The sequence below is a fragment of the Pararge aegeria genome, chromosome 24 (genome assembly GCF_905163445.1).
Source record: "Pararge aegeria chromosome 24, ilParAegt1.1, whole genome shotgun sequence".
NCBI classification, from domain to species: Eukaryota; Metazoa; Arthropoda; class Insecta; order Lepidoptera; family Nymphalidae; genus Pararge; species Pararge aegeria.
This window is the reverse complement of record NC_053203.1, coordinates 11,848,507-11,872,734: the sequence shown is the minus strand read 5'-3', so window position 1 is coordinate 11,872,734 and position 24,228 is coordinate 11,848,507. Positions and strand designations below refer to the sequence as shown.

The window sequence follows — 24,228 nt, the reverse complement described above, 5'->3', positions numbered from 1 at the left end:
TTTCTATACAAAAACGGCAAGATATTTTATATCTGCCAGGCGTCCTGCGAAAGCTTGATATTTAATATTTAGGAAACTGACAATTATTTACCGTCAAAAAGAAATTTTAATTTAAAGGTTACTAAATCAAAAAAGTACTGACAACTTCCTTAATTGACTCGGATCGTTTAAAAAAACAATGATTGCGACGTGCGGTTACTGTTGCGGTAACGCAATATGTCTGCCCTCAGCTTTATACAGCCAACTTCGATTACCATAATGTAAAAAAAAACTAATATATTATGTTAGTCATAGACACGATTCTCTAATATTACAAATCTATGTGTATCCAAATTATTTTTATTATTTAAAATAATATTTTAGGCTATTAATAAAACGGATACACTAATGAAGGAACTTTGCCTTTTCTATGTAACATTGCCCAGACAACGTAAAAGAGAAAAAAAGTTCTATTTACTTAGTAAAATTCTTTGCTATAACCAAATTTCGTGGATGGACCAAATTCCAATTTCTGGATACTGGTGTGATTATAATGGGTACAAATACCGTTTTTTTTACATGTAACTTTTTTATCAATTTATCACTTTGTTAAGAGTACAATGTGCTTGCAAACGTCCATATTACGAATCGATTTATTTTACGACATGTGTCATGGCACCACGCTTATTAAACTGGGCGTATAGAATTAAAGCGTTACTCTAGACTGAAGGTAAACAGTAAAATTTATTAATAAAGACATCGCAGTCTATTTTATGCAAATTAAAGCTACATTTAATTTATTAATGTGAAATTAAATTTGAATTATGCAAACTGGGCATTGTGGATTAAAATATAAAAAACGAACCATTTTACGCTTGTCTGTTGACAAAGTGACATCAAACAGCAAAGTTACCTCAACTTACATCGCCTATTTAAACGTTCTTTGTTTTATCACATCAAAAAATATTACTAAGGTAACATTTAGATTAAAGGTAAAATAAAATATAAAAAACCTTAAATGTACTAAAATTACACTAAAAACTGGTATACCTCGATATACGTTTGACTGAACGACCTAAAAATCAGTCTATTTATAGACTGCCTAGGTTTTATATCCATTTTATGCTAAACTTACGTAGCTTTGGATCGGATTGTCATCACCCTAAAAGGTGACCTTTTCGAAAAATCTCATCTTTACAAAATCTCTCAGCTCATCTCAGTTTAATTTTCGCTGGACCCCGAATTTTTATGACATAGAAACTGTACCGCACTCACGTAATATGTTGTCCCCAAAATTTAATTATAGCTCGTTAGAGATTTTTTTTAACTTTACTCTAATTACTGCCCTAAAATGAGAATGTTTAAATGGATGGATATTAAACATATCTTTAAGAGCTATAAATAAATAACACATTATGTTATCGAAAATGTATGTTTCTTTATTGAGAACAGAGGAAAGTTTCTTATTATTATTATATTGAATGAGACCTGAAACATCTGTGCCTAAATGTGTATGTCGAGCATCGATCAGTTTATTATAACTTTTCTAAGTTCGTTGCGTTTTAAGTGAATAAAATATCACTTGCTTCGAAGGTGAAGGAAAACATCGTGAGAAAACCGGCATGCCTGAGAGTTCTACATAATGTTCTCAAAGGTGTGTTGCCGTGGTGTGTTCCGGCCTCAACCCGTTCCCATTGTGGGAGGAAACCCGTGCTCTGTAGTGGGCTTGGGTAATGGTTTCATGGAATGATGATGATGATGTCGAGGTGGTAAAAGTTATACGGTTCTTGTGTCATAAAAAATCAGGTCGCAGTTCTGATTTCGTTGGTATTGGGAAACTAATTGCAGTAAATAATAGCTGGTACTAGCGGCTGTTGTTACAATAGTACAACAAACATTTCCATTATTCAAGATGTGTCCCGTATCAGGAACATTCATCAGTACTGATTAATTGATAACCTAACCTAGCCACGTCCTCGATTGCTTCGATCCAGAAACACGGTTAATTTACCACATGAATTTTGGCCCCTTAGCAAAAAAAAACTAGTTACGTCTTCAAAATTGAAGAAAACATGTTGTGCCGATTCCACCTAAAGTGGACAAGGGCAAGAAGAAGAATTTGGCCCTTGAAATCTCAACCTGGGCACGGAGCCTCCCCTCGACACTCTTAAAGATTTAGAGACCATCCTAATCACCAATCGCCCCGTCTGTAGTCTTCACAAATCACAGACACATATGACCTTCAAAACAAAAGGCTCCCCAGTACCATTAGTTCGTCTGGATTACCTTAACTGGGTCAGCACGGCATGAACAGGAGACATACAATATATCCCCCGATTATATCCGGGGATAAAATAAACGCATCCACCTGCCAAAGCACGGCAACAAGGAACCGGATAAGTTTAGCCCCATTTATTATTTGGATATTGTTTCCACTTATGCGCTAACGCTCGGAGAGTTGATAAAGCTGTGGGAGAAAATAACATTAGATCCTTTCCCGGGAAAGTAGAATGTCTCCAGCCCATGCCATCCGTGCTATTTTCGACAGAAGTGTAAGCTACGCGTGGTGGGGCCACGGTCTGGTTCAGCACACGGCCGGTCGTCGCAGGCCCCGCGCTGGTTGCCGGCCGGTGTCCGCGGGCGGCGCGTCACTCGATGGTGGGCTCCCTGTCGAGGGTCTCGGGCGCCTCGGCGATGCGGGGCAGCGAGGGCGTGACGGCGGGCGCGTCTTTCTCCAGCGGCCGGAAGGACCAACTCCCCGCGCCGTCGAACTCCAGCACGTGGGTGTGGTATCTCCTATTAACAAAACGATAATTGACATGATGACTAATTTTGAAAAAATGCCATATGGTGTTATGACCGTAAATAAGCAAATTAGAGCTTTAGTAAGTCCTCGTTCCATAGCTAAAGATTATTGATAGCAAAAAAACTTAGCAGACCATAGTTTGAAATCACAAAATGCTTTAAAAGTGCAAATTGTACAAAATTATGTCTGTATAGAAATGACGTCTTAATTTTGTGTTCGGCGTTTCACCCGTCATGTCGGATCGCTACATTTTGCAGTATGCTACAGTTGCATCGTACCAATCTCTCTTGGAATATAAATAAAATAGGTTTTTCATAATATACCAACTAAATATTGTATTTATCTAATTTCATTAGATAAATACAATATTTTAGCTATTCTTTGTTACTATCAATATGACTATTCACATTGACTACTCCTGCCTGCTGGGAGACTTCGTACGTGGGTAGTTACCACCTAAACACCCTACTCTTACCTCCACCTATCTGTCGACTTTGTTTAGTCTATTTCGCAATTTACGCGAGGGCGTAGCGACGTGCGAATTGGCTTGAGAACATTATGGAGAACTCGCAAGAATGCGGGTTTCCTATTTGTTTTTCTTAACCTTTTGTTCAAATTCAAAATTCATTTATTTAAGGTTCGGAAGGCAGATTCCACTGAGAAGAGCCGGCAAGAACCTCAGCAGATTGCTCTTTTCCAACATCATTTTATAGTTTAACTATCTTTAGAATTTTTCTTTGCCTTGGCAGCCTTGTCGTTAAGGAATTCATCCATCGCGTAGTAACCACGATTGGTTATAAATATATTGCGAGGCTACTGTAAGTATACCTATTTCTTTAAATTTGGCACGAAGGGGTTCTCAAAGTATTCATAAAGAAATGCTAGAATTGGGTTCAAGATGGAAGGTTAAAGTTTTTAGCTTACCAAACGCTCGGACGGTGGGTAATGGACAGCAGCGTGATGCCTTCCTTGATAGCCTCCTCGTACATCACCACTTCGGTCTCCAGCGACACGGCGCTCGTACACTCGTCCAGAAGCGCGTACACCGGTCTGGGAATATAAACGGGTTATCATTTAAATTCAAATTCAAAAATGTTTTATTCATGTAGACCTTATTACAGGCACTTATGAAGCGTTCATACATGTTAGGTGATTTCGATAACTGCATTCTTTAACTTAAAACCAAAGGTAGGAGGGTTCGCAACGCGCCCTGGTCTAAGAAGAGTCCGCACCAAACTTAAAATAACTTAACTTTTTTTTATTGTTATCTCCATCTCACAGTCGAATTATTATTCGGTTTTTTTTATTCCATTATGAATGTTAACAGAATCCTTTCTAGTCTTAACTTTTTATGCCAGGAGGACTAACGGGGGATTATTAAAAATCGTCATAAAGGCGGGCGAAGAATGCCGGCAACAGCTATTTGAAGATAAATAAAATAAACAAGTCATGGCCGTTTTCACTAAACACAGGAATCGGCTTAGTCGGATGCCTAGTGATTAAAGCGATTCCTAGAGAAACAGAAATTTCACGAACTCTTCCGTTAGGTATGTCTAACGACGTTACGCGGCGTCTAAAGTTACCACCATACGTAAAGTTGAGGGTACTGTTAAACTGACACTTGACGGATGAAAGAAAATATAAATACGGTTTTTTTTAATAATCTTAAATCCACAAAAAGGATTGACAAGTAAGGTTACATGAGTTGTTTAGTGAAAATCGATTGGTTTAAGGTAAATGTATACCTAGGAATCTTCATTGATTAAGCGTTACTCAATTAGGCATTGCCTTGTTGATTAATACAATAATATAGCGATACATTATTACTGTCATCATGAGGTTTTGTACTGTTTCTGAGACTTATCTGTGAAACCGAAAACCTAATAGTATGAATCTTTTGAATAAACCACTGCCATACTTTTAACTGAAAGAAATAAGATACAATAATACAAAAACGCGTACCTAATAATGTAACTCCAGTCACTTTATTAGGTACGCGTCGCGTAGCGTAGGTACTATGCGCGTGGCGGTCGTTTATTTTCAATAGGGTTGTCATAAGTTAACACTTGGAATGGTTTGGATTCGTTTGTATGGTGAAATAAATATGCTTTTGATTTAATATTTTTTTTTTTAGGTTGATTCCTTATGAAATATACTTATGCATCCGTAAATATTATTTCGTAATTCTGTGACGCGTTGTATAAACTTGGCCCCCAGATCCTTTCGCTAAGTCATACAAAGTTGCTCACCTGTGATAGAACATTCTAGCGCACGCCATTCTCTGCTTCTCGCCTCCGGACAAAGTGCTCCTCCAATCGCAGACAGCTCGGAGCCCCCCGTGGCGCGCCGCGCATGCGTCGAGCCTCACCACGCGCAGGATGTGCATGGCCCGGGCCTCCGCCGCCGCGTCGTCGTCCGACACGCGGGACGGATACGTGATCTGGTCTATGAGGGAGCCCATTGACATGTATGGCCTAGAAAAGAGGATTGTCCCGTTATTTACAGTCCGATCATGGTCACCCATTCGTGACTCGGCTCTTAATAGAGATCCTATATATAGCACCTATATATATACCCTGATATATAGTTAGTGAGTGTTTTAATTCAGAACTGGTTCAGATAATTGTGGCGTAAAAGGTTACTAGTTGTAGTTCATAAAAACAATTTAAAAAATTCTACATTAACGTTAAAACATGAAAATAACAAAAAGAAAACCCTTCTTTTATTTATAGGACAAACAAAAAGTGCGAGCAAAAATTCGAATCAAATAAAATATTAAATAAACGACGAATGGCGCAGTGGGCAGTGACCCTGCTTTCTGAGTCTAAGGCTGTTGATTAGATTGGCTGATGAATACTAATGTTTTTCAGTGTCTGGGTATTCATCTGTATATTGTAAGTATTTATGTTTATTATATGCATAAAAAATCATCAGCTATCTTAGATCCCATAGCACAAGATACGCTTACTTTGGGGCTAGATGGCGATGTGTGTATTGTCGTAATATATTTATATTATATATTTATTATTGGCGCAATTCCACGCCGGCATGACTTTAACAGTAGGCAGTTTAGCTATAAGTTTTATTTAGCCTATGTTTTCATTTTAATTGCAAATTATTTGCTATTATTTTGCATTTCAACAACGCTGGATGCCTAGATGTTTCAAGACTTGAAGTAATTAATGCTCGTCATAAAATCCAAATTTAAAAAACCTTGAAATGAGGAGATCCGTAGAAGAACTAAAGTTACCGACATAGCTCAACGAGTCGCGAGGTTGAAGTGGTTCATTTTTGGTTATATGCTTTAATCGGCGTCGCAACACGAACCTCTGCGGTATGTAGAACATGACGGGGCGCGCGAGGCAGTGCGGCGGCGCGCCCGGCTCGGCGGCGCAGTGCGCGCACTCGCACGGCTTCGGCACGCTCAGCTCGCCGCCGAACACCGGCCACAGCCCGGAGATTATGCGGAACAAGCTGCAACCGACGTTCAGCCGATGAGCAATCACCACAAGTTTCTGAAGTTATACTTCTTTTGGCGCGTTTGGGAAAATCAATCAATCAAAAATACTTTATTGCACACAAGAAAAAAATAAATAAAAGAGACAAAACAACAAAGGTACAAGTCAATTAAATTTGTGTAACAAATGCGGCCTTATCACTTATAGCGATGTTGATGAGAAAAATGATGAGAGTAAATTTTTACGATGCGACAAAAAACCAACACCCTAAAGTTATTATGAAAATTAAGCTGAAATGAAAATGAAAATGAATAATTGTTAAGTTGTTCAATGTTAAGTCAACATCTCCTGAGGATGCTCCGGTTTCGGAGCGAAACGTGCGTAGAGGGTACATTGTCTTGTTTGGTGTCGAGTATACGGATTGAACTAACTATAGGTGATTTAATTATACAAAAATCTTAAAATTTAATGTTGAGTGGAACTTGGTTGTCCCGTAATGAATTAACTAGATAATGCCTTTATATAAAACTTCGTATGTATTACATGTTTTTTCTATTGTCGTTTTTTCTACAAACGTAGAAATAAGGCGAAAGATAAAATTTCTGGAAGATTTTTATCTTATAACTTCTAACGCGAGTACATAATTACACACACAGTTTTTTTTTACATACACTACAAGTTAGCCCTTGACTGCAAAGCCACATCTGGTAAGTGATTCAATCGAAGTTGGTAGCGGGCTAACCTGTAAGGTAGTATGGTTGTCACACCCCTAATAGGTTTCTACACGACATCGCACTAAACTAGCGCCACGTTTTTGTCGGTAGGGTAATTAGCCCAGACCAGTCCAGAGAAAATTCAGAAATTGCCTCTACTGTTTATCGAATCTTTGTTGAAGGATGTAATAATCATTTTGAATTCAGACATGTTAGTAGTTCAGATGTTATAAAGACATTTAATTTAATAAATAATAAGAAAACAAATGATTTGTGGGGCGCTTCCGTTAACGTTGTTAAGTCCATGATTGATATAGTTGCACCCGATCTATCATTCATATTTATTAATTGTATAGACTGTGGCATGTATCCTGACTTGATGAAACACGGAAAATTAGTTCAATTTTTCAAATCGGCTAGTACTACCGAATCTTCTAAATTTAGACCCAATATCAACTCTCTCGCTAAAGTGGTACAGTGGTTTGAAGCTAATAATTTGGTTCTTAACGGAAAAAAAACCAAGTGCATTAAATTCACTTTACCTAATGTTAAACACGTGAAAACCACTGTACTACTTAATAATGAGGAACTGAAACTGGAGGATACGACAGTTTTTCTAGGAATAACGTTAGATTCTAAACTTCAATGTGGCCCTCATGTAAATAATTTATCGAACAGGCTTAGTTCTGCTGCCTATGCGGTAAAGAAGATACGCCATATGACCGACGTAGAAACTGCGAGACTGGTATATTTTAGTTACTTTCACAGCATTATGTCATATGGAATTTTACTTTGGGGTAATGCTGCTGATATTAGCACTATTTTCGTGCTGCAGAAGAGGGCTGTTCGTTCTATCTACAAAATGCGTCCGAGAGAGTCATTGAGAGATAAATTTAAAGATTTTAAAATAATGACAGTGTATAGTCAGTACATATTTGACAATTTAATGTACGTTCATAAAAACATTTCTAAATTTAAGAAAAAATGTGACTGCAATAATTTAAACATTAGAAGTAAGAATAAACTTACAGTGCAATATACTAGGTTACATAAAATTCATAATTCGTTTAAAGGAAATTGCATACAATTCTACAATAAACTACCAATTGTCATCTTGGAGATGTCTCTTAAAAAGTTCAAAGTTTGTATTAAACGTAAGCTTATAGAAAAGTCCTATTATAGTATAAAGGACTACGTAAACGATAAAAAAGCTTGGGTGTAAATTATTGCTCTAACCAGGTTGCTCTTCTAATAATTTAAAATGACATTGTGAGATGGTGATAACAAAAAAAAAAAAAACACCCGGCTAAGTTTGTTGTGGGCTTCTTCTTAGACCAGGACGCGTTTGGAACCCTCGTAGCTTTAGTTTTAAGTTTACGAATGTGGTTATCGCCATCATCTCACTACCGTGTGGTTCTTATGTACGCATCAAAAGTGCCACCTGTGGGCCTACTTGAATAAAGATATTTTTGACTTTGACTTTATCTGTACTACCCATTCTCTGTAAAATCTTTGAAAAACTTATATTAGCAGCTACAGAGATATTTTTTTTTTTTTTTTTTTTTTTACGACAATACACACATCGCCATCTAGCCCCAAAGTAAGCGTAGCTTGTGTTATGAGTACTAAGATGACTGATGAATATGTTGATAAATAATATACGTAAATACATATAAACACCCAGACACTGAAAACATTCATGTTCATCACACAAACGTTTCCAGTCGTGGGAATCGAACCCACGGCCTTGGACTCAGAAAGCAGGGTCGCTGCCCACTGCGCCAATCGGCCGTCAAATGTTCTGTCATTGTTAAATGTCAACATTTGAAGAAGCCTTGAAGAAGTTAAGATAGAAACATACCTGGACTTCCCACATCCATTGGGCCCGACGATCAGAAGGTGCGTGCCGGGCTTTAGCTCGATGGACACCCCGCTGGCCACCACGTCGCACGCGGGAGTCACTATCGGAACATTTTTGAGACGGATCGACAGGTCTGTTGTGTAAGAAATTTTACCTGAAACATAAATAAACACGTAAGAATCAGAATAAGTATGATAACGCTATAAAAGTGGCATTATTGGATAGAAGCAGGCGGTACTCTGCGGAATTCCAAAATATTATGAAAGTTGACCTTAATTTGCTATACTCCGCGAAAAGCAGGCGAATCTGTATGGCGTAATTGATAATTTCTTCAATTCTTATGCTCCACACCAAACAGTACCCTCTACACACGTTTCGTTCCGGATCCGTTTATCAACTTCACCTTTATTGGACATATTCATAGGCACTAATGAGGTGGGAGGGGCTTAGATAAATAAGGTGGGGGTAAGAAAGGTATAAAAGGCACATTTGGCGAATATTGCAGTTAACACTCAGATTAACGTTGAACCAAGCCGAGGTCCGAGCCCTCGTTGGAGGCAACCTCGGGTCGACGTCTCCCACGTCCCCTCCCCCCCCCCATGTCGTCGTGCCCTGGGGCTCTTCTCATGGCGAGCTCTGTTTATTGGCGATAATTTTCCACCAATCACACACAATTCTAATATTATTTTTTATTAAAAACCATGGCCATAGCTGACTGGTGTAAAAGCATTGTTATAATGCCATAAACAAAGTGAATTTTATTACGCCGCCAATCCAATTATTTTTGGTATGAAAATATAAAGTACGTCAAGGTTTCTCTTACTTTCATTGCTGTTTGTCTTTGAGTCCTCTGAATATGGCGGTAAAAAAGATGTATTTTTGGTTATTTGACCTTAAATTTCCAAATATATTCAAGACTGAGAAATGATTGCGACATTTCTAGTGGCTACACTAACTAGGTTTCCGGGAGAAAAAAAAATAGCTCTGGACTCAGGAGATGCTGCGGAGTAGCATAAGGGTAGGCCTGGCCCAATGCTGGGAGCAATATAGGGGTAGGCCTGCTCCAAGTGGTCTAACTCTAGAGTAAGGTCGGTTCACCCTGCGACGCCTATGGGGGAGGCCTGGTCCGATTGGTCTAAAGTAAGGTCGGTTCACCCTGCGGCGCCTATACTTTCGTCTTAATGCTGCATAGTAGCAAACGGGTAGGCCGGGCTCCATGCTGCGGAGTGGCACAGCGGGAGGCATGGTCCAAGTGGTGTAGGCTTAGGTCGGTTCACCCTGCGGCGCCTACTCAATCATCTTAATGCTGCGGAGTGACAAAGGGGGAGGCCTGGTCCGATTGGTCTAAAGTAAGGTCGGTTTACCCTGTTGCGCCTACATCATCGTTCTAATGCTGTGGGGTAGCAAACAGGTAAGCCTGGCTCCATGCTGCGGAGTGGCACATGGGGTAGGCATGGTCCGATTGGTCTAAAGTAAGGTCGGTTCACCCTGTTGCGCCTACATCATCGTTCTAATGCTGCGGAGTGGCATACGGGTAGGCCTGGCCCAATGCTGCGGAGTGGCACAGGGGGAGGCCTGGTCCGAGTGGTGTCATAGCTCACCCTGCGGCACGGGCTGCTTGTCGCGGAAGGTGACCTGGAAGCCGGCGGCGGGCGCGGCGACGTGCACGGCGCGCACGCAGCGGCCGCGCGCCACCTCGCCGAACACCACCAGCATGTCGGACACGCGCGTGGCGTAGCCGGCCAGCGTCACCACCTCCTGCCACACGCGCCACCACGCATCACAACTCGAACAAAACATATGCCACGGCCTCTTGCATCGCAAATAAATTTAAAAATAATATTCTAATCTTTTTTTATATATATTATTAGCGGGCAAACGAGCAAGTTAAGTGATCACCGCCGCCCACAAACATCTGCAGCACCAGAGGAGCCACCGATGCGTTGCCGGCTTTTAAGGAGTTTGTTTATCCGCCCCTTGAATAACCCTAGATTGTATTTTTGAGGAAACACATAGCATGGGAGATTTTTACCCAATTTGCAAGTGCGCAAATAAATTTAAAAATTATGCCACAGAGTCGCAGTTACAAGCCCTATCGGTTACGAAAATGTTTAATTGCATTTTAAATTTATTAAAAATTGATTATTCCTCCAAGTGTAGGTAAAAAAACTAATAAACTTATAATATTATACAACAACTCTTTGTAACCTTTGAAAAAGTTGATCGAATCGACTGAAATGCTTTTTTAAGACTGATGTATTAATTTCGGCATCGACGGTAGGAGAGCCGTAGCTTAACTGGGGAAAAGCTCAGTCAAAGATTGCTGGAAAGTCGCAGGTTCAAATCCTGTCGGTTCGAAAATTTTTAAATACATTTTAAATTTAAAAAATCATTAATTTCAAGTAGGCTTACTTTATAAGCACTTTTGAAACGTCTCTCTCTCTCTTTTTGTGCCTCTCCACTACTGGAGGTTGGCCGCAGTATGTCTTATGCAACATCCTCGCTACGCTCGAAAGTTACTCTGGAATCCCTCGTTTGGGATTCCCAAGGTATCCCAAGGGATTAATCAAAAAAAAATATACAAATCAAAAAATATTTTTATTGTAATTGGGATCCCGGTAAGAAGAACTTATACAAATGAGCTTACCTTATAACTAGACATGAGCCTCTCAATGGCATCTGCTGCCGAGTTGAGCAGGTTCCGCGACGTCGTCATGTATTCAGTCCTTGCGCTGATGCTCTCATTCGATTTACCTGCAAACAGTTATCACAAACATCATCACGTGGACGACCTCACGACCACGCGCACGAAACGTTTTCTATCCACGTTTCTGATACGTGCCGCTAAGATGTCGAACGCCCTCCCGGCAACTGTGTTTCCTACCACGTATAATTTGAGTACCTTCAAGGCTAGAGTGAGTGCTCCAACCTAGACCTCATCATTGCTTTCTAACGCATCATTGATGTCGTCAAGCGCTGGCCTATCGTTAATATAAAAAACCTCCCTTACGCAGTGGTGAGGGCTGTTTTATAAGTTGGAGGCACCGAGTTCGTGGCTGGGACAATTTCATCATAATCGTCATATCAACTCATTAACGTTAAGACCGTAGTCCACCACGCTGGCCCAATCTAAAAAACGTTATCAAAGGTGTTTGGAGTCCACCAATTCGCAAATTTTAAATTTATGAAATTGATATTTCCGCCAAGTGTAGGTAAAAACACGATAAAAATCTCTACCCTACGTACTCGTACCCACATGGCTATCACCGTTTTAATATATGGTGATAACACATATATCATTAGATGAAGAAGATATTTTTGTTATTCTTTGTTAGGTTTAAAGACATTTATTCTCAAAAGAAACAGTTTCACTTAATGAGAAATTAAAAAAATAACATAAAGAAGTGGTAATATATTATCTAGTTTAGTGTGATACAAAAACAAAACAAACACAAAAATACAAAAGGTGGCGCGTTTATAAAAAATTTAAACAATGCTTTTTTAACTTGTTTTTAAATTATTTAAAAGATTTCTCGCAAAAAATCTCTTTGGGTAGACTATTGTATAGCAGTGCTCCCTCAACCTGTATAGTTTTACTGCCATACTTAGTTCTAGTCTTGGGTAATCTTAATTTTTTTCTTTTTCTTTGTTACTGTCATAATGGGTACAGTTCTTCATATTATGTCTATATGTTATGGTAGTACAATGTGTCCGTGGCGTACCGTCAGCGCGCGTGCCGGTGAGGATGGGCAGCGCCAGCATGACCATGCCGGTGCCCGACCACACGTACTTCATGCAGAACTGCTCCAGCATCACGTACCACAGCTTCTTGTTGAACACCGACGTCATCTGCGCCACCAGCTGCCGGTACGCCGCCTGCAGCTGGCCCAGCTCCACCTGGCGGGGGGAGGGTGCGCTTAGAGACCTTGGGAGGTTTAACCTGCTCTACTTTTGGCAGGAAATAGGCGCTGATAGCGCGCACCTCTAACTTTTCTAAGTTAGATGCGCTTTGTCACTTGCTTCAACGGTGAACGAGAACTTCGTAAAGAAACCTGCATGCTTGAGAGTTTTCTATAATGTTGGCGTATGGAGTTCACCAGTCAGCACTGAGCCAGCATAGTGGTCTACGGCCTAAAACCGTCTGGTTGTGGGGGGAGACCCGAGCTCGAGTAGTGGGACAATAATGGGTTGACAAAATGATGCGACTACTTAAGGATCTGATACCCCAAAATCTGGGTGCCAGAGCAGGTTATCACGAATCTGAACCAGTTTTTTTATGTTACATCTTTAGTCTATAAACAAATAAAAGGTTTCCAAAAGTCATTATCATCATATCAACCCTTTACCATCCCACTACAGGGCCCGGGTTTCCTCCCACGATGAGGAGGGTTTAGGCTGTACTCCACCACGCTGGCCCAGTGCGGATTGTTTGGAGAACATTATGGAGAACTCACAGGCATGCAGATTTCCTCAAGATGTTTTCCTTCACCGTTGAAGCAAGTGACATGTTAATTACTTAAACGCACATTCAGTAGTAATAGAGCTTTTAGAGCCAGATCTCTTCCGGGGTAGTTCTACCACCACGCTTATTCATGCCGCTAAGAAGCATTGTTGCAATGCTGTGTTCCGATCGGAAGGGCATGGTTGCTGAGGCTTTACAACTAGGAATCAAATTAATAGACACTTTAACATTGTTCTCTCATTTTCCATTTACCAATGGGGCATCTGTTTGGTCCGGCGATTACTACAAATAAGTTGCCCAGCATTGCCACAAGATGGCGCTGTTCTTGTGCTCTTCTCTAGAACAAGTAAAGGTAGGTACTCTGATGCACCAGCTCACCTGGTGCCCGCCGTAGAAGGCCACCTCCTCCGCGTGCGCGATGAGGCGCGAGTGCACGTGGCGCAGGTTGGCCTTCATGCGCGCCTCCTCGCCCGCCAGCGCGCCGAAGCGCGGGCTCAGCAGCCGCAACAACTGCCCCGTGAAGCAGATCACCACCGTCGCGATGCCGGGGCCTGTTGGGCAGCGAAGTCAAAGTCAATGTCGCAGTTTCATAAATTCAGGTTCTTTTTTTTAACGCTGCCTGTATGTGGCATCTTGGCTCCCGAACAGATGGGCCGATTTTTGTTTGGAACGACGTTGGACGACTAGCTAGTCGGGAGTGTTCTCAGCTGTGTTCAATGAAATCGAACCAAGAGGGCCACCGCCAAAAAAGACTGATTCAGGCTTGAACACAGCAAGGCTTAAGTTAACATGGCAGTGTTACTTATCCCAGACGACCTCAAAAGCAAAAAACTCTAACCGAGAGGTATTTCTGAAATCTATTTTCCAATATCATTTCCAATTCCATCTTAACATGATGGTGAAACTATAATTTCAGTTTCAAATTATGGTACGAGAAGAAGCTTACAACATATGAAGCGTTTCTTATCACACACTTTATACTAACTGGTAACAAGTTACTGAGCTAAGGGATGGTAATGAGCAAGTATATATTTATAGCAGATAGCCCCATCTACTATAACGATACACTTGCCCAGTACAAGGCAACTTTTTAGACTTTATAATTGGAGGTTGTGACTATTAAAGTAGTGGCTATTTAAAAACATAACATGACCGTTGTTAGTAGCTTTACAATGGTGTGTGTGAGGTCGAGGAAAGCCTTATGAGATATTTTCTGAGTACGGTACCAATTTTGACACTTCAAAAGGTGAATGCTTAATAAGACGCTAAAAAAATTCAAAATTTTTAATAACGCTAAAAACTTAAACTCCAAATAAACAGAAACACTCACCAATGAAAATATTCCCCTTCATTTTACTGGAATAGCTCGCCAGAGTGAGTACTATGAGTAGCAGATCGAAGCAAGGCTTCGTGAGTGAACTGTACAGATGGGCTACTGACTGTGTGAATACTGAAACGTCTTCTGTGAGCCTGTCGATAAGGAGAAAATACAATTATTAATTTTGTTTCAACCGTAAACATAATAGTATCGGGTCTTTGGAGATAGACTGTTGGTTGTACTGTTAAAATGAGTCTAATATAATTATTAATACCTAGTTAATTGATGATACTCGTGCTTTTTATTGCAGTGTCATTAGCGTTCCAGATCCCGAAAAACCCCAGTCGGAGACAAGTCGGTTAATCTATAGCCTATAGCAGTAAGCTGCTGGACTAAAAGCTCTTTATTTATGGGACTGTATATGTAGTTCACCAATCCGCACTGCGTGGTGGATTATGCCTTACCCCTTCTCATTGTGGGAGTACAGCGCATTGTAGAGGGCCAGTAATGGGTTTATATGATGATTATGTTGGGACTGTTTGCAAACAGATTGGTGATCGCAGTAGATGCTAGTAGTCACACAGAGGAATCTTCTGCCCGTTTCCCGCTATATACTCTTAGTCGTACGACACGCGTGGGAAGAGGAGACAACTATATTCTTATTGACCGCCGATTGGCGCAGTTGGCATCGACCCTGCTTTCTGAGTCCAAGGCACAACTGGAAAATGTTTGTGTGATGAATTGTTTTTTTAGTGTCTGGGTGTTTATAGCACAGTCATCTTAGCGCCCATAACACCTGTTTAGGTTAGCTTTGGGGCTAAGTGGCGGTGTGTGTATTGTCGAAGCATTTATTATTGTATTGCCCCCGATTTTTTTTCTTTTAATTCAATTACAAATTAGCCCTTGACTGCAATCTTACCTGGTAGCGGGTAGCGGGGTGACCTGTTAGGGAGTGTGGCAGTTATATTACACCCATAAGCCTAACCGGTGTCTATGCGGGTGGTAAGTAACTAGCCTCTCAGCAAAACTGAGAATGTGTATTGGTCTTACCTATGATCAGCGTTTTCTATCCTCGCGTCGAGGTTGGCAACTTTGTAATACGTCTGGTTCTTGAAGTAAAGCTCGTACGCGTGGTTGACCAGCCGCGTCCTGAAGGCAAGGGCCAGCCTGCTCTCCAGATACCTGATCATGGAGTTGATGAAGGTGGCCGGGACCGCTATGCCGAACCACTGCATGAGCAGTGCGGAAAACGCGCCGAGATCTTTTTGGACTATGTGTTTTACTGTGGACAAAGATGGAAGTCGAATTAATACAAAGTGGGTGTTTTGTAATTTGGTAACGATATTCAGTTGCCATTGTCAATGGTGACAGCTGACGTTAATGTATTGGCATCTAACAAATGAACTGTCAATGTCAAGGAGACTTCAAAAAACTTAAGGGATACAGTCGGTTGTGTCAAGAGGACGTCGGCTCGTTAACATTAGTTTCCGGGGATAACCGAGTTCGGGCAACATACAATACACTAAACAAAACATAAACTACACGGTGGTGAAGTGAACCAAGGACGAAGAAGAAGAAACCATGACGCTCTCGAGTTTGTTCGTGCATAATATTGATATGGTAGGACTTCCTCAAACTCTTACCTATTGAACCTTCCAAGGTCGCGACATATATCGACAGGAAGGTCCTGGTGAACAGACAGACTGTGTGTGCGGCGAGAAGCGCTACTTCGTGGCTACGGAACCCCGGCACCATGATCCTCGCCAGGCTGACCAGCTGCCTGAGGAACTCCAAATTGAGGCCAGGCACATGTTCCGGTTCTATTGACTGCGTTTCGTCGGCATCTTCCTGAAAAATGGAACAAAGGCCGATAACATTATATTTTCCGAAACCGTCAGTTCTCGGGAATTTTTTGGGGTAGTAATAAGTAAGTACTTTATAAACCACACTACACTACAGAGCAGGTTGTTATGTATGTATATTGGGTAAAAGATACAAATACGGGTTAAGAATTTAAAAGCTAGGGTAAGAAATTACAAATACTAATTAAGAACTTCAAAATGCAAGTAAGAACTTACAAATGTGATTAAAGTTGCAACAAATACGGGGTAAGAACTTAAAAATATAGGGTAAGAACTTACAATATTCTGTTTGTTGTCCGTGTCCGCGTCCCCCCGGCAGAGCGCGCATTGCTCCGCCCCGCAACTCCCCCCGCAGCTCTGCACTTCGCCTCCATTAGCTACTGTTTGAAGCTGACCATTTTTCGCTACCTGTAACACATTTAAATACAAAACATTAGGCCTCATTGTAAACGATATTCTTCAATACCTAGTGGAAAAACATTTTTTTCATAAACATCCTTTATAATCTACCATTAAAATTCAAGGGAAATTGTACATTATTTTATAACAAATTGCCGAATGAAATATTTGAGATGTCTCCCAACAAGTTTAAAGTTTATACATATAAAACGTAAGCTTATAGAAAAATCTTACTACAATATTTAAGGATACTTAATCAATAAAAGAGCTTGGGTGTGAATTGCTCTAACTTCATAGCTAAACATTAATTGTCTGTGAGATGGTGATAACAAAAAAAACCGGCTAAGTTTGTTTTGGGCTCTCAGACCAGGACCTCTTAGCTTTGTGCTTAAGTTGGCGAACTAAGTTACCACCCGTTAACCAGTACCTCACATATAGTATACTAGCTGACCCGTGCAACTTCGTCTGCACGGCACGGGTCAGCCCCCGAAACCCCCTGTATACTAAATTTCATGAAAATCGTTGGAGCCGATCCCTAGATTCCAATTACATAAGAATTGCTCGTAAACATATATGTATGAACATTATGAACATGAGTGCCTGTGATAGGGTTACATAAATAAAGAATATTTGAATTTCGAATTTAATAACACCGGCAACCACGCCCTACAGACAGGAACAAAGCAAAGCTTCTTGGCGGCAGAAATAAGAATGGCGGTAACGTTTCGCGCATCTCTTCCGCACAGCACGTAATTATAATTCTTTATTAAATATGCTAATGTTCCATCATGTTTAATGGCTAGCATAATATTTACATTGTTTTTATTATATGTTCAAATAAGTGGTTTTATATTTAATATTGACTGAGAACGAATCGGTATTTCCCCTGATTTGCTTTACTCTGTTATAATTTTGTTAAAGTTGATTACTATTGAAAAACCGACACTTATGTTACGGATCATACAACGTCTAACCTAATTACGAAATACTGTTGAAGGGTGCATACGTATATTTCATAAGGAATCACCCTGTAAAAATGTTAAATCAAAAGAAGCAAATTTGTTTTTCCATATAAACTAATTCAAATCATTCTAAGTGCTTAACTATGACAACCCTATTGAAGATACAAGACCGAAACGTGCATAGTACCTACGCTACTCGACGCGTACCGAATAAAATGACACGAGTCAGTTGATTTTAATTTTACATGTGATGTTAGGGCTGTATCTGATTTCTGGTTGCCTTTAAAATATCACTTTTAGTGATAAGGCCGCCTTTGCACCCTAGCACTAAGTTATATATTCCTTTTTCCTTGTGTTTTTCCTATTGTGTTGTGTTGCAATAAAGTTTTTCTATTCTATTCTATGTCGTTAGAAATTTCGGGGTGAGAAAATTTCTTCGTGACATCATGATGATCAGTTTATTTTACTCTTCTGCCCAATAGGAGAGTGAGATTTAGATCAGATCCTTTACCCTATTTCTAACTAACGTTAGTATTTCTAAGATTACGAATTTGGTTATCGCCATCATCTCACTACTGTGTAATTCTCATGTACGCATCAAAATGCAAGTGGCCAACTCGAATAAAGATATTTTTGACTTTGACTTTGGCTTTAAGTGCAAAACTTTGCTATGCTTTTACTCCTATAAAAACTGCACGGCACTAGTTGGAAGGGAGGGTCCCTCAGTTTCTTGCCGGCTCTTCTCGGTAGAATCTGCTTTCCGAGCCGGTGGTAGAGGCATTACAAACATACATACTTGACGTTTCAAAAGTGCTTATAAAGTAGGCCTACTTGAAATAAATGAATTTGAATTTGAATTTTGAATTTCAGTGATAAAGCTCAGAATTGACTTCACTGACAATAGTCTCAGCCCGCGCTTGATGGCTGTGATGCAACCGTAACCTGCCGCACCAAAACCTGTTACAATGACCTATGTTACGCTGCTCACAGCGTTTGCGCTCGGGAATGTTCCAAGTCATTACTGCTGCTGCCAAGGCCGTAGAAGTACTTGTCGGGCAAAGAATTTAGAGCATACAGAAACCTTGAACACGACTAAAATTGAAGCATCAAAACCATTCGAATTTAGTAGTGTTCCTCGAAGAGGCGGTAAGTCGTTTATGAAAATTAAGCTTAATTTCCTCAGGAGATGTTGATTTTACAATGAATAATTGTTAAGTAATTTTACTTAGTCCTTATTTTACGGCCTCACTAAGTGACCAATTGAATCGATTTACAGCGTAGACTTAGTTCAGTGGCGTTCACTGGGTTCCTTACCAGGGTATACAGCAGGAAAAAGTCATAAAACGGCAAAAATCCTCCTCCTATACGAGTTATAAAAAATATAAATCTGAGGGTAGGCAATGATTTTGTGCATATATGAAGTGCACGCCACTGGCTTAGTTGCAAGGACGGAGAGCGACATGTGTAAATTTATAAACTGGGTAAATAATTAAACTTTAGATAAGTATAAATTCATATTTGCCAGATATTTTATTAAATTGATTAGGATTTTTACAAATACGCTAGTAATTATTATTTAATTAAAAGATAGGTTGTTTTTTTTTTATCTTTATTTAAAGAGCTTTGTCATCAATGCGACTATGCCGCTTTGTTACAGACACATTATATTTAACTTACCGCTACATTATATAAGTCAATTAAATTTCTCAATGCTTTGGATGTTACGTTTCCTAAAACTATATTTATAGATAGTTTTCAAGCAACCATTAAAATTATATTCGGTGGGTACATGAACTCGAACGATGCAAAGACACCTCTCGGTGTCTTAGTCGTATAACAAATTTTTAGCCCAGGAAAACGAACGTTAAAAAAAGGTTATAAACGCGGACAATGAAAGGGCAACATCTAGTATTTACTAAATTAAAAAGAATACTCAAAACGTTAGTCTAACACTCGATCGTTTCGTTTAATCCTATTACGATAAAATAGAGTTAAGTTTTTGCTATGTGTCACGCTTCGACTGTTTCATCATATCACGAGTCAAGGTTGCCGCGAGTATTTATAACATTATGTATAAACGTGCGAATTATGTTAATCTGCATATATAATTACAATACACATATAGATGCACAAAAATATAATATAATAGTATTAATTATAATAAATATTAATTTCGTTGCAATAACGTAATGCAAACTACGTAATGAAATATAAAAAACCGGCCAAGTGCTAGTCGGACTCGCGCACGAAGGTTCCTTATAACCATCATTATTAATTTTATAAATGCGAAATTGTGTTTGTTTGTTTGTCCTTACTTTACGACCCAACTGAGCAACCAATCGTCTTGCTTTTGGCTTAATGGTAGTTGTACGTGACTATATTAGACCTACCTTTATTTATTTATTCTTAGAATAAGGAAAACAAAGGGAAATAGACAGACAGGTTGTGCATAATAGTTTAAACCTTTATCTAAGTTTAAACAATGTAATAAAACACATTTAATCAATCGTGGTTACTACACGGTTGATGAATTCCTCAACGACAAGGCTGTTTGGAAGCAGGCCACTACACTCTCATGTCTCACAAAATAAAAAAATAAATTTAAAGATTATTAAATTATAAGAGGATGTTAAAAAGAGCAATGTGCTGAGTTTCTTGCTCTTCTCGTTAGAATATGCATTCCGAACCGTTCGCGGAGTCACAACAAACAGACTGACTTGACGCCTGAAAAGTGCTTATAAACTAGACCTACTTGAAATAAATGAATTTTGAATTTAAGGACGGAGAGTTCCATATACTTCGAATCTTTTAATTAGTAATAGTAAAAAAACTTGATAGTAAAACAGTAGTAAATTTCTACTGTCTATCTTGATAGTTAGACTGTAGAAATTTTCACAGATTATGTATTTGTGTTGCCGCTCAAAAAACGGATATTATGATCAACCGTGATACGACCTGGTTCACTAGATACAGCCTGGTGATACCAGACGGACAGACAGACAGCCAGACGGACGGACAGCGGAGTTTAAGAAATATAATCCCGTTTTACCCTTCGGATACGGAATTCTAAAAAATGTGCGTGCAGCAACTGTTCACCTATTATATATGTGAAACTTAAACCTAAGGTTAAGCCTTAGGTTTAAGTTGATGTTGAAATAACCTAAAGTATTAATAATCTGTGTAATTTTTTACAGCAAAAAAAAAAGATATATGTTATTCTTTTTCGAGTATATTATAGTTACACCCTTTTCACTGCTATGCAAAATGTTCTGAATACAAAACAATAAAGTTACATGTAACGAAAATTAGAAGTGCTTTTCTCTTAGTTATTTATTAAAAAAAAAAAAAAAAAAAAGGGAAAAAATGTTTAGCGTATTTTGGTTGTCTTAAGCTATTTACAAACTTATGCCTGATAATATTTAATGAAATTTAATTTATGATGAATTCGGCGACTTGGAGATACGACTCCAAGTCGCCGATAAAAGATTACGAAAAAAAAATCATATTGCAACGTTGCATACTAAAATCTAATCCGGTCATGGCACTATCCTATTGCATTCCTAATTCATCATCATCATCATCACCTCAACCAATCGACGTCCACTGCTGGACATTGGTCTTTTGTAGGGAGTTCCACAATACACGGTCCTGGGCCATTTGCCTCCAGCGGCTCCCAGCGACTCGCCTGATGTCATCTAACGACCTCGTCGATTCAAAATCTCTCCGGGTCTAGTCGGAGGCTAGCGATTTAGCGTTCCGGTACGAAACTGCAACATCTTTAACGCTGGAGCATCTTACTTTTTGTGAATGTTTTCAAAAATAAAATTTAGATGTTAGCATTAAAAATTACGTTACGAGTACAAGCCCCCGTCTTCCAATATAGTGTAGGTACATTATTCTACTAGTCAAGCCCTTTCATTTGACATTGTTGGAGTGGTGAAAGAATATTTAGTCCGCCATTTTGAGACGGCGGCCATCTACGATTTTCATCAAACTTAGCTAAGAACTAATTCACCTTGCAAACAAACAAAAGCAAATCAAAATTGCACTTACACGCACACACACAGCCATGTCAAACTAATAAAACTCCGTCGTTTCTTCGTCGGGGGTTAAAAAGAACGTGTTACGGACTTAAATATTTATTGACTTTACTTAATGGCGTCATCATTTAAATCAATATGCATAAAAAAAAAGGAAATAAATAACGTGCGAATTGCGCGTATCAATATTTAACCAATATTTTATTGGTGCATAAAAGTTTACAATGTTTACTATAAAATTTGATGGTTTTATGCCTATTATATGCCTGTTATTAGACCTCTAAAAGCTTCATATAATTCAATTAAGTGTATTTGAGTATCCCTATATCATTTCTAAATAGCTGGCTTTTCGAATAATAATATTTATTATTCTGCGAGTTGGCTAACGCATTTTCATTTAACGGAGTAGTGATGTACAAATCGCGTTTAACCGTTAACCGATTACATTTTTATCGTGACAAATCTTCAATTCACAATTTATTTAGACGATATTCAATTAGAGATTATTTGAGTAGTAAAATACTTCTCAAATGTTCCAATGGCAATTATTTCATATTCTTTGAAAAATGCTTAAAATCATGTTTTATGAAAGATATATTCCTCGAACATGTCATGAAGAAATAAGTACTTACGTCCATATTTTTATGCGGAATAACTTTATTATGGAATTTATCTTAGACCCTGCGCGATCCTCCTCAGTTTAGTTCTAAGTAAACACTTTTCGTATAATACGCTTCAAAAATGTCTTTCATGGACCTACCTATTTAAATTAACAAATATTTGACTTTGACTTAGGAATTAATATTGAAATTAGAATCACTTATTTGCATATATAATTAGTTTAAAGGAAATTGCAAACAATTCTACAATAAACTACCCATTATCATCTTGAAGATGTCTCTTAAAAAGTTCAAAGTCTGTTTAATACAGACTTTGAACAAGTAAGCAAGGAAGTAAGTAAGCTTATAGGAAAGTCCTATTATAGTATAAAAGACTACGTTATCGATGAAAAAGCCTGGATGTGAATTATTTCTCTAACCCGGTTGCTCTTCTAATAATTTTAAATGACAATGTGAGATGGTGATTAAAAATAAACACCCAGCTAAATTTGTTGTAGGTTTCTTCTTAGACCAGGACACGTTTTGAACCCTCGTTGCTTTAGTTTTAAGCTCATTACCGTGTAATTCTCATGTAATGTACGCATCGAACGTGCCACCTATGGGCCTACTTGAATAAAGATATTACATGATACAAGACTTTTTTTTTAAACCTTACAAAGGTTTAAAAAAAAGTCTTGCTGCTTTAAAATTTACCAAATCAAGTATTTAACGTAACGTGAACGAAATCGCGGGCAAAAGTTAGTTTCTTATAAGCGCGCTACCTTCATTTGGTATTAGTTTAAGCTGCTAGTTTTGTAACACAAAAACAAGATAATATATTAACTAATTTATGTTAATTTAATTTCTCATTAAGTGTAACTGTTTTTGTACCCTTTATGTCTTTAAACCTTTTAAATATGTATTTTCTTACCTTATAGTTATTGTTGTTATGACAAGGGGGTGCTTGCTTCTTCTCCCTGGTACCGTACACAGCGCACGCGGCTAAGGCCACGCCCACGCCCACTCCCAGAGCTATCGTCGTCGTGGGCTGTACGCGAGATGCTTGCTCGCGAATCTTCGTCAATATCGCCGGCATTTTGGTTTATTTCCGAACGGCGCGGCGTTTCGGATTTCGTGTATATTTTATGGCGATGCCACTGTGTAAATTACAGTTTGTGTAAATTACAATCTATTTATACTCTGTGCGTGAAATCGATTTAAAGTTTATAGTTTATCATGGGTAATATATAGGTACATCATGTCACTTCAGATTTCAATATATTTCTTCAATTTAATTTAACAGATTTTGCAACTTTTAAATGTATAAAAATAGTAGTTATTTTGTGAAAAATTATCGTAAAATTACTTTATTTGTTTTATTTTTATTAATATTAGTTTCGCTGCTTGTTTGTTTGTTCTAAGTAATTATTGTAACTAAATTAAACGAGATCGTATTACGTTAAGGTTAAAATCACAGTCTGTAACTGGTTAGTATTTTGTTTTGTTTTATTCTTGTTTTGTCAAGTCGTTATCAGCTGCGTGTGCTCCTTCTCCTCCATCTTTCTGTAACAAAGAAAAAAAAACGTTAAGTTTTACATCGTACTAACAAAAAAAAATGTTTTCTCATCTATATCGTAGTGTATCAGCATAAATAAAAACAGAAAAAACAAACATAACTTCATAAGCTGTACGCTAATTAAAAAATTATTCGTAAGGTCCTACATATTATATCAGTCATCATTCCACTTTCCTTATCCAAATCTTAGTTA

At 38.8% G+C, this 24,228-nt stretch overlaps 1 protein-coding gene across 1 annotated transcript; it reads right to left on the bottom strand.

The window, feature by feature from the left end:
- Positions 1-828: 828 nt before the first annotated feature.
- Positions 829-23,813, bottom strand: LOC120634514 (ATP-binding cassette sub-family D member). Its single transcript, XM_039905188.1, has 14 exons — positions 23,391-23,813; positions 16,739-16,867; positions 16,241-16,445; positions 15,648-15,879; positions 14,610-14,749; positions 13,658-13,830; positions 12,540-12,714; positions 11,465-11,571; positions 10,419-10,575; positions 8,818-8,971; positions 6,113-6,259; positions 5,035-5,259; positions 3,710-3,835; positions 829-2,775 (listed from the first exon to the last, which is right to left on the bottom strand). The coding sequence occupies exons 1-14, from the start codon at positions 23,553-23,555 to the stop codon at positions 2,628-2,630; spliced, it is 2,283 nt and encodes a 760-aa protein (XP_039761122.1). The 5' UTR covers positions 23,556-23,813; the 3' UTR covers positions 829-2,627.
- Positions 23,814-24,228: the final 415 nt, after the last annotated feature.

What these genes read in the sequence shown, in the direction of transcription:
- LOC120634514 (XM_039905188.1), bottom strand. Translation starts at nt 23,555, where the DNA reads ATGCCGGCGATATTGACGAAGATTCGCGAGCAAGCATCTCGCGTACAG. An exon ending in CGGACAACAAACAGAATATT is followed by an intron (nt 16,446 to 16,738) that starts GTAAGTTCTTAC and finishes TCCATTTTTCAG; the next exon opens with GAAGATGCCGACGAAACGCA. An exon ending in ACCCACCGTCCGAGCGTTTG is followed by an intron (nt 2,776 to 3,709) that starts GTAAGCTAAAAA and finishes TTTTGTTAATAG; the next exon opens with GAGATACCACACCCACGTGC.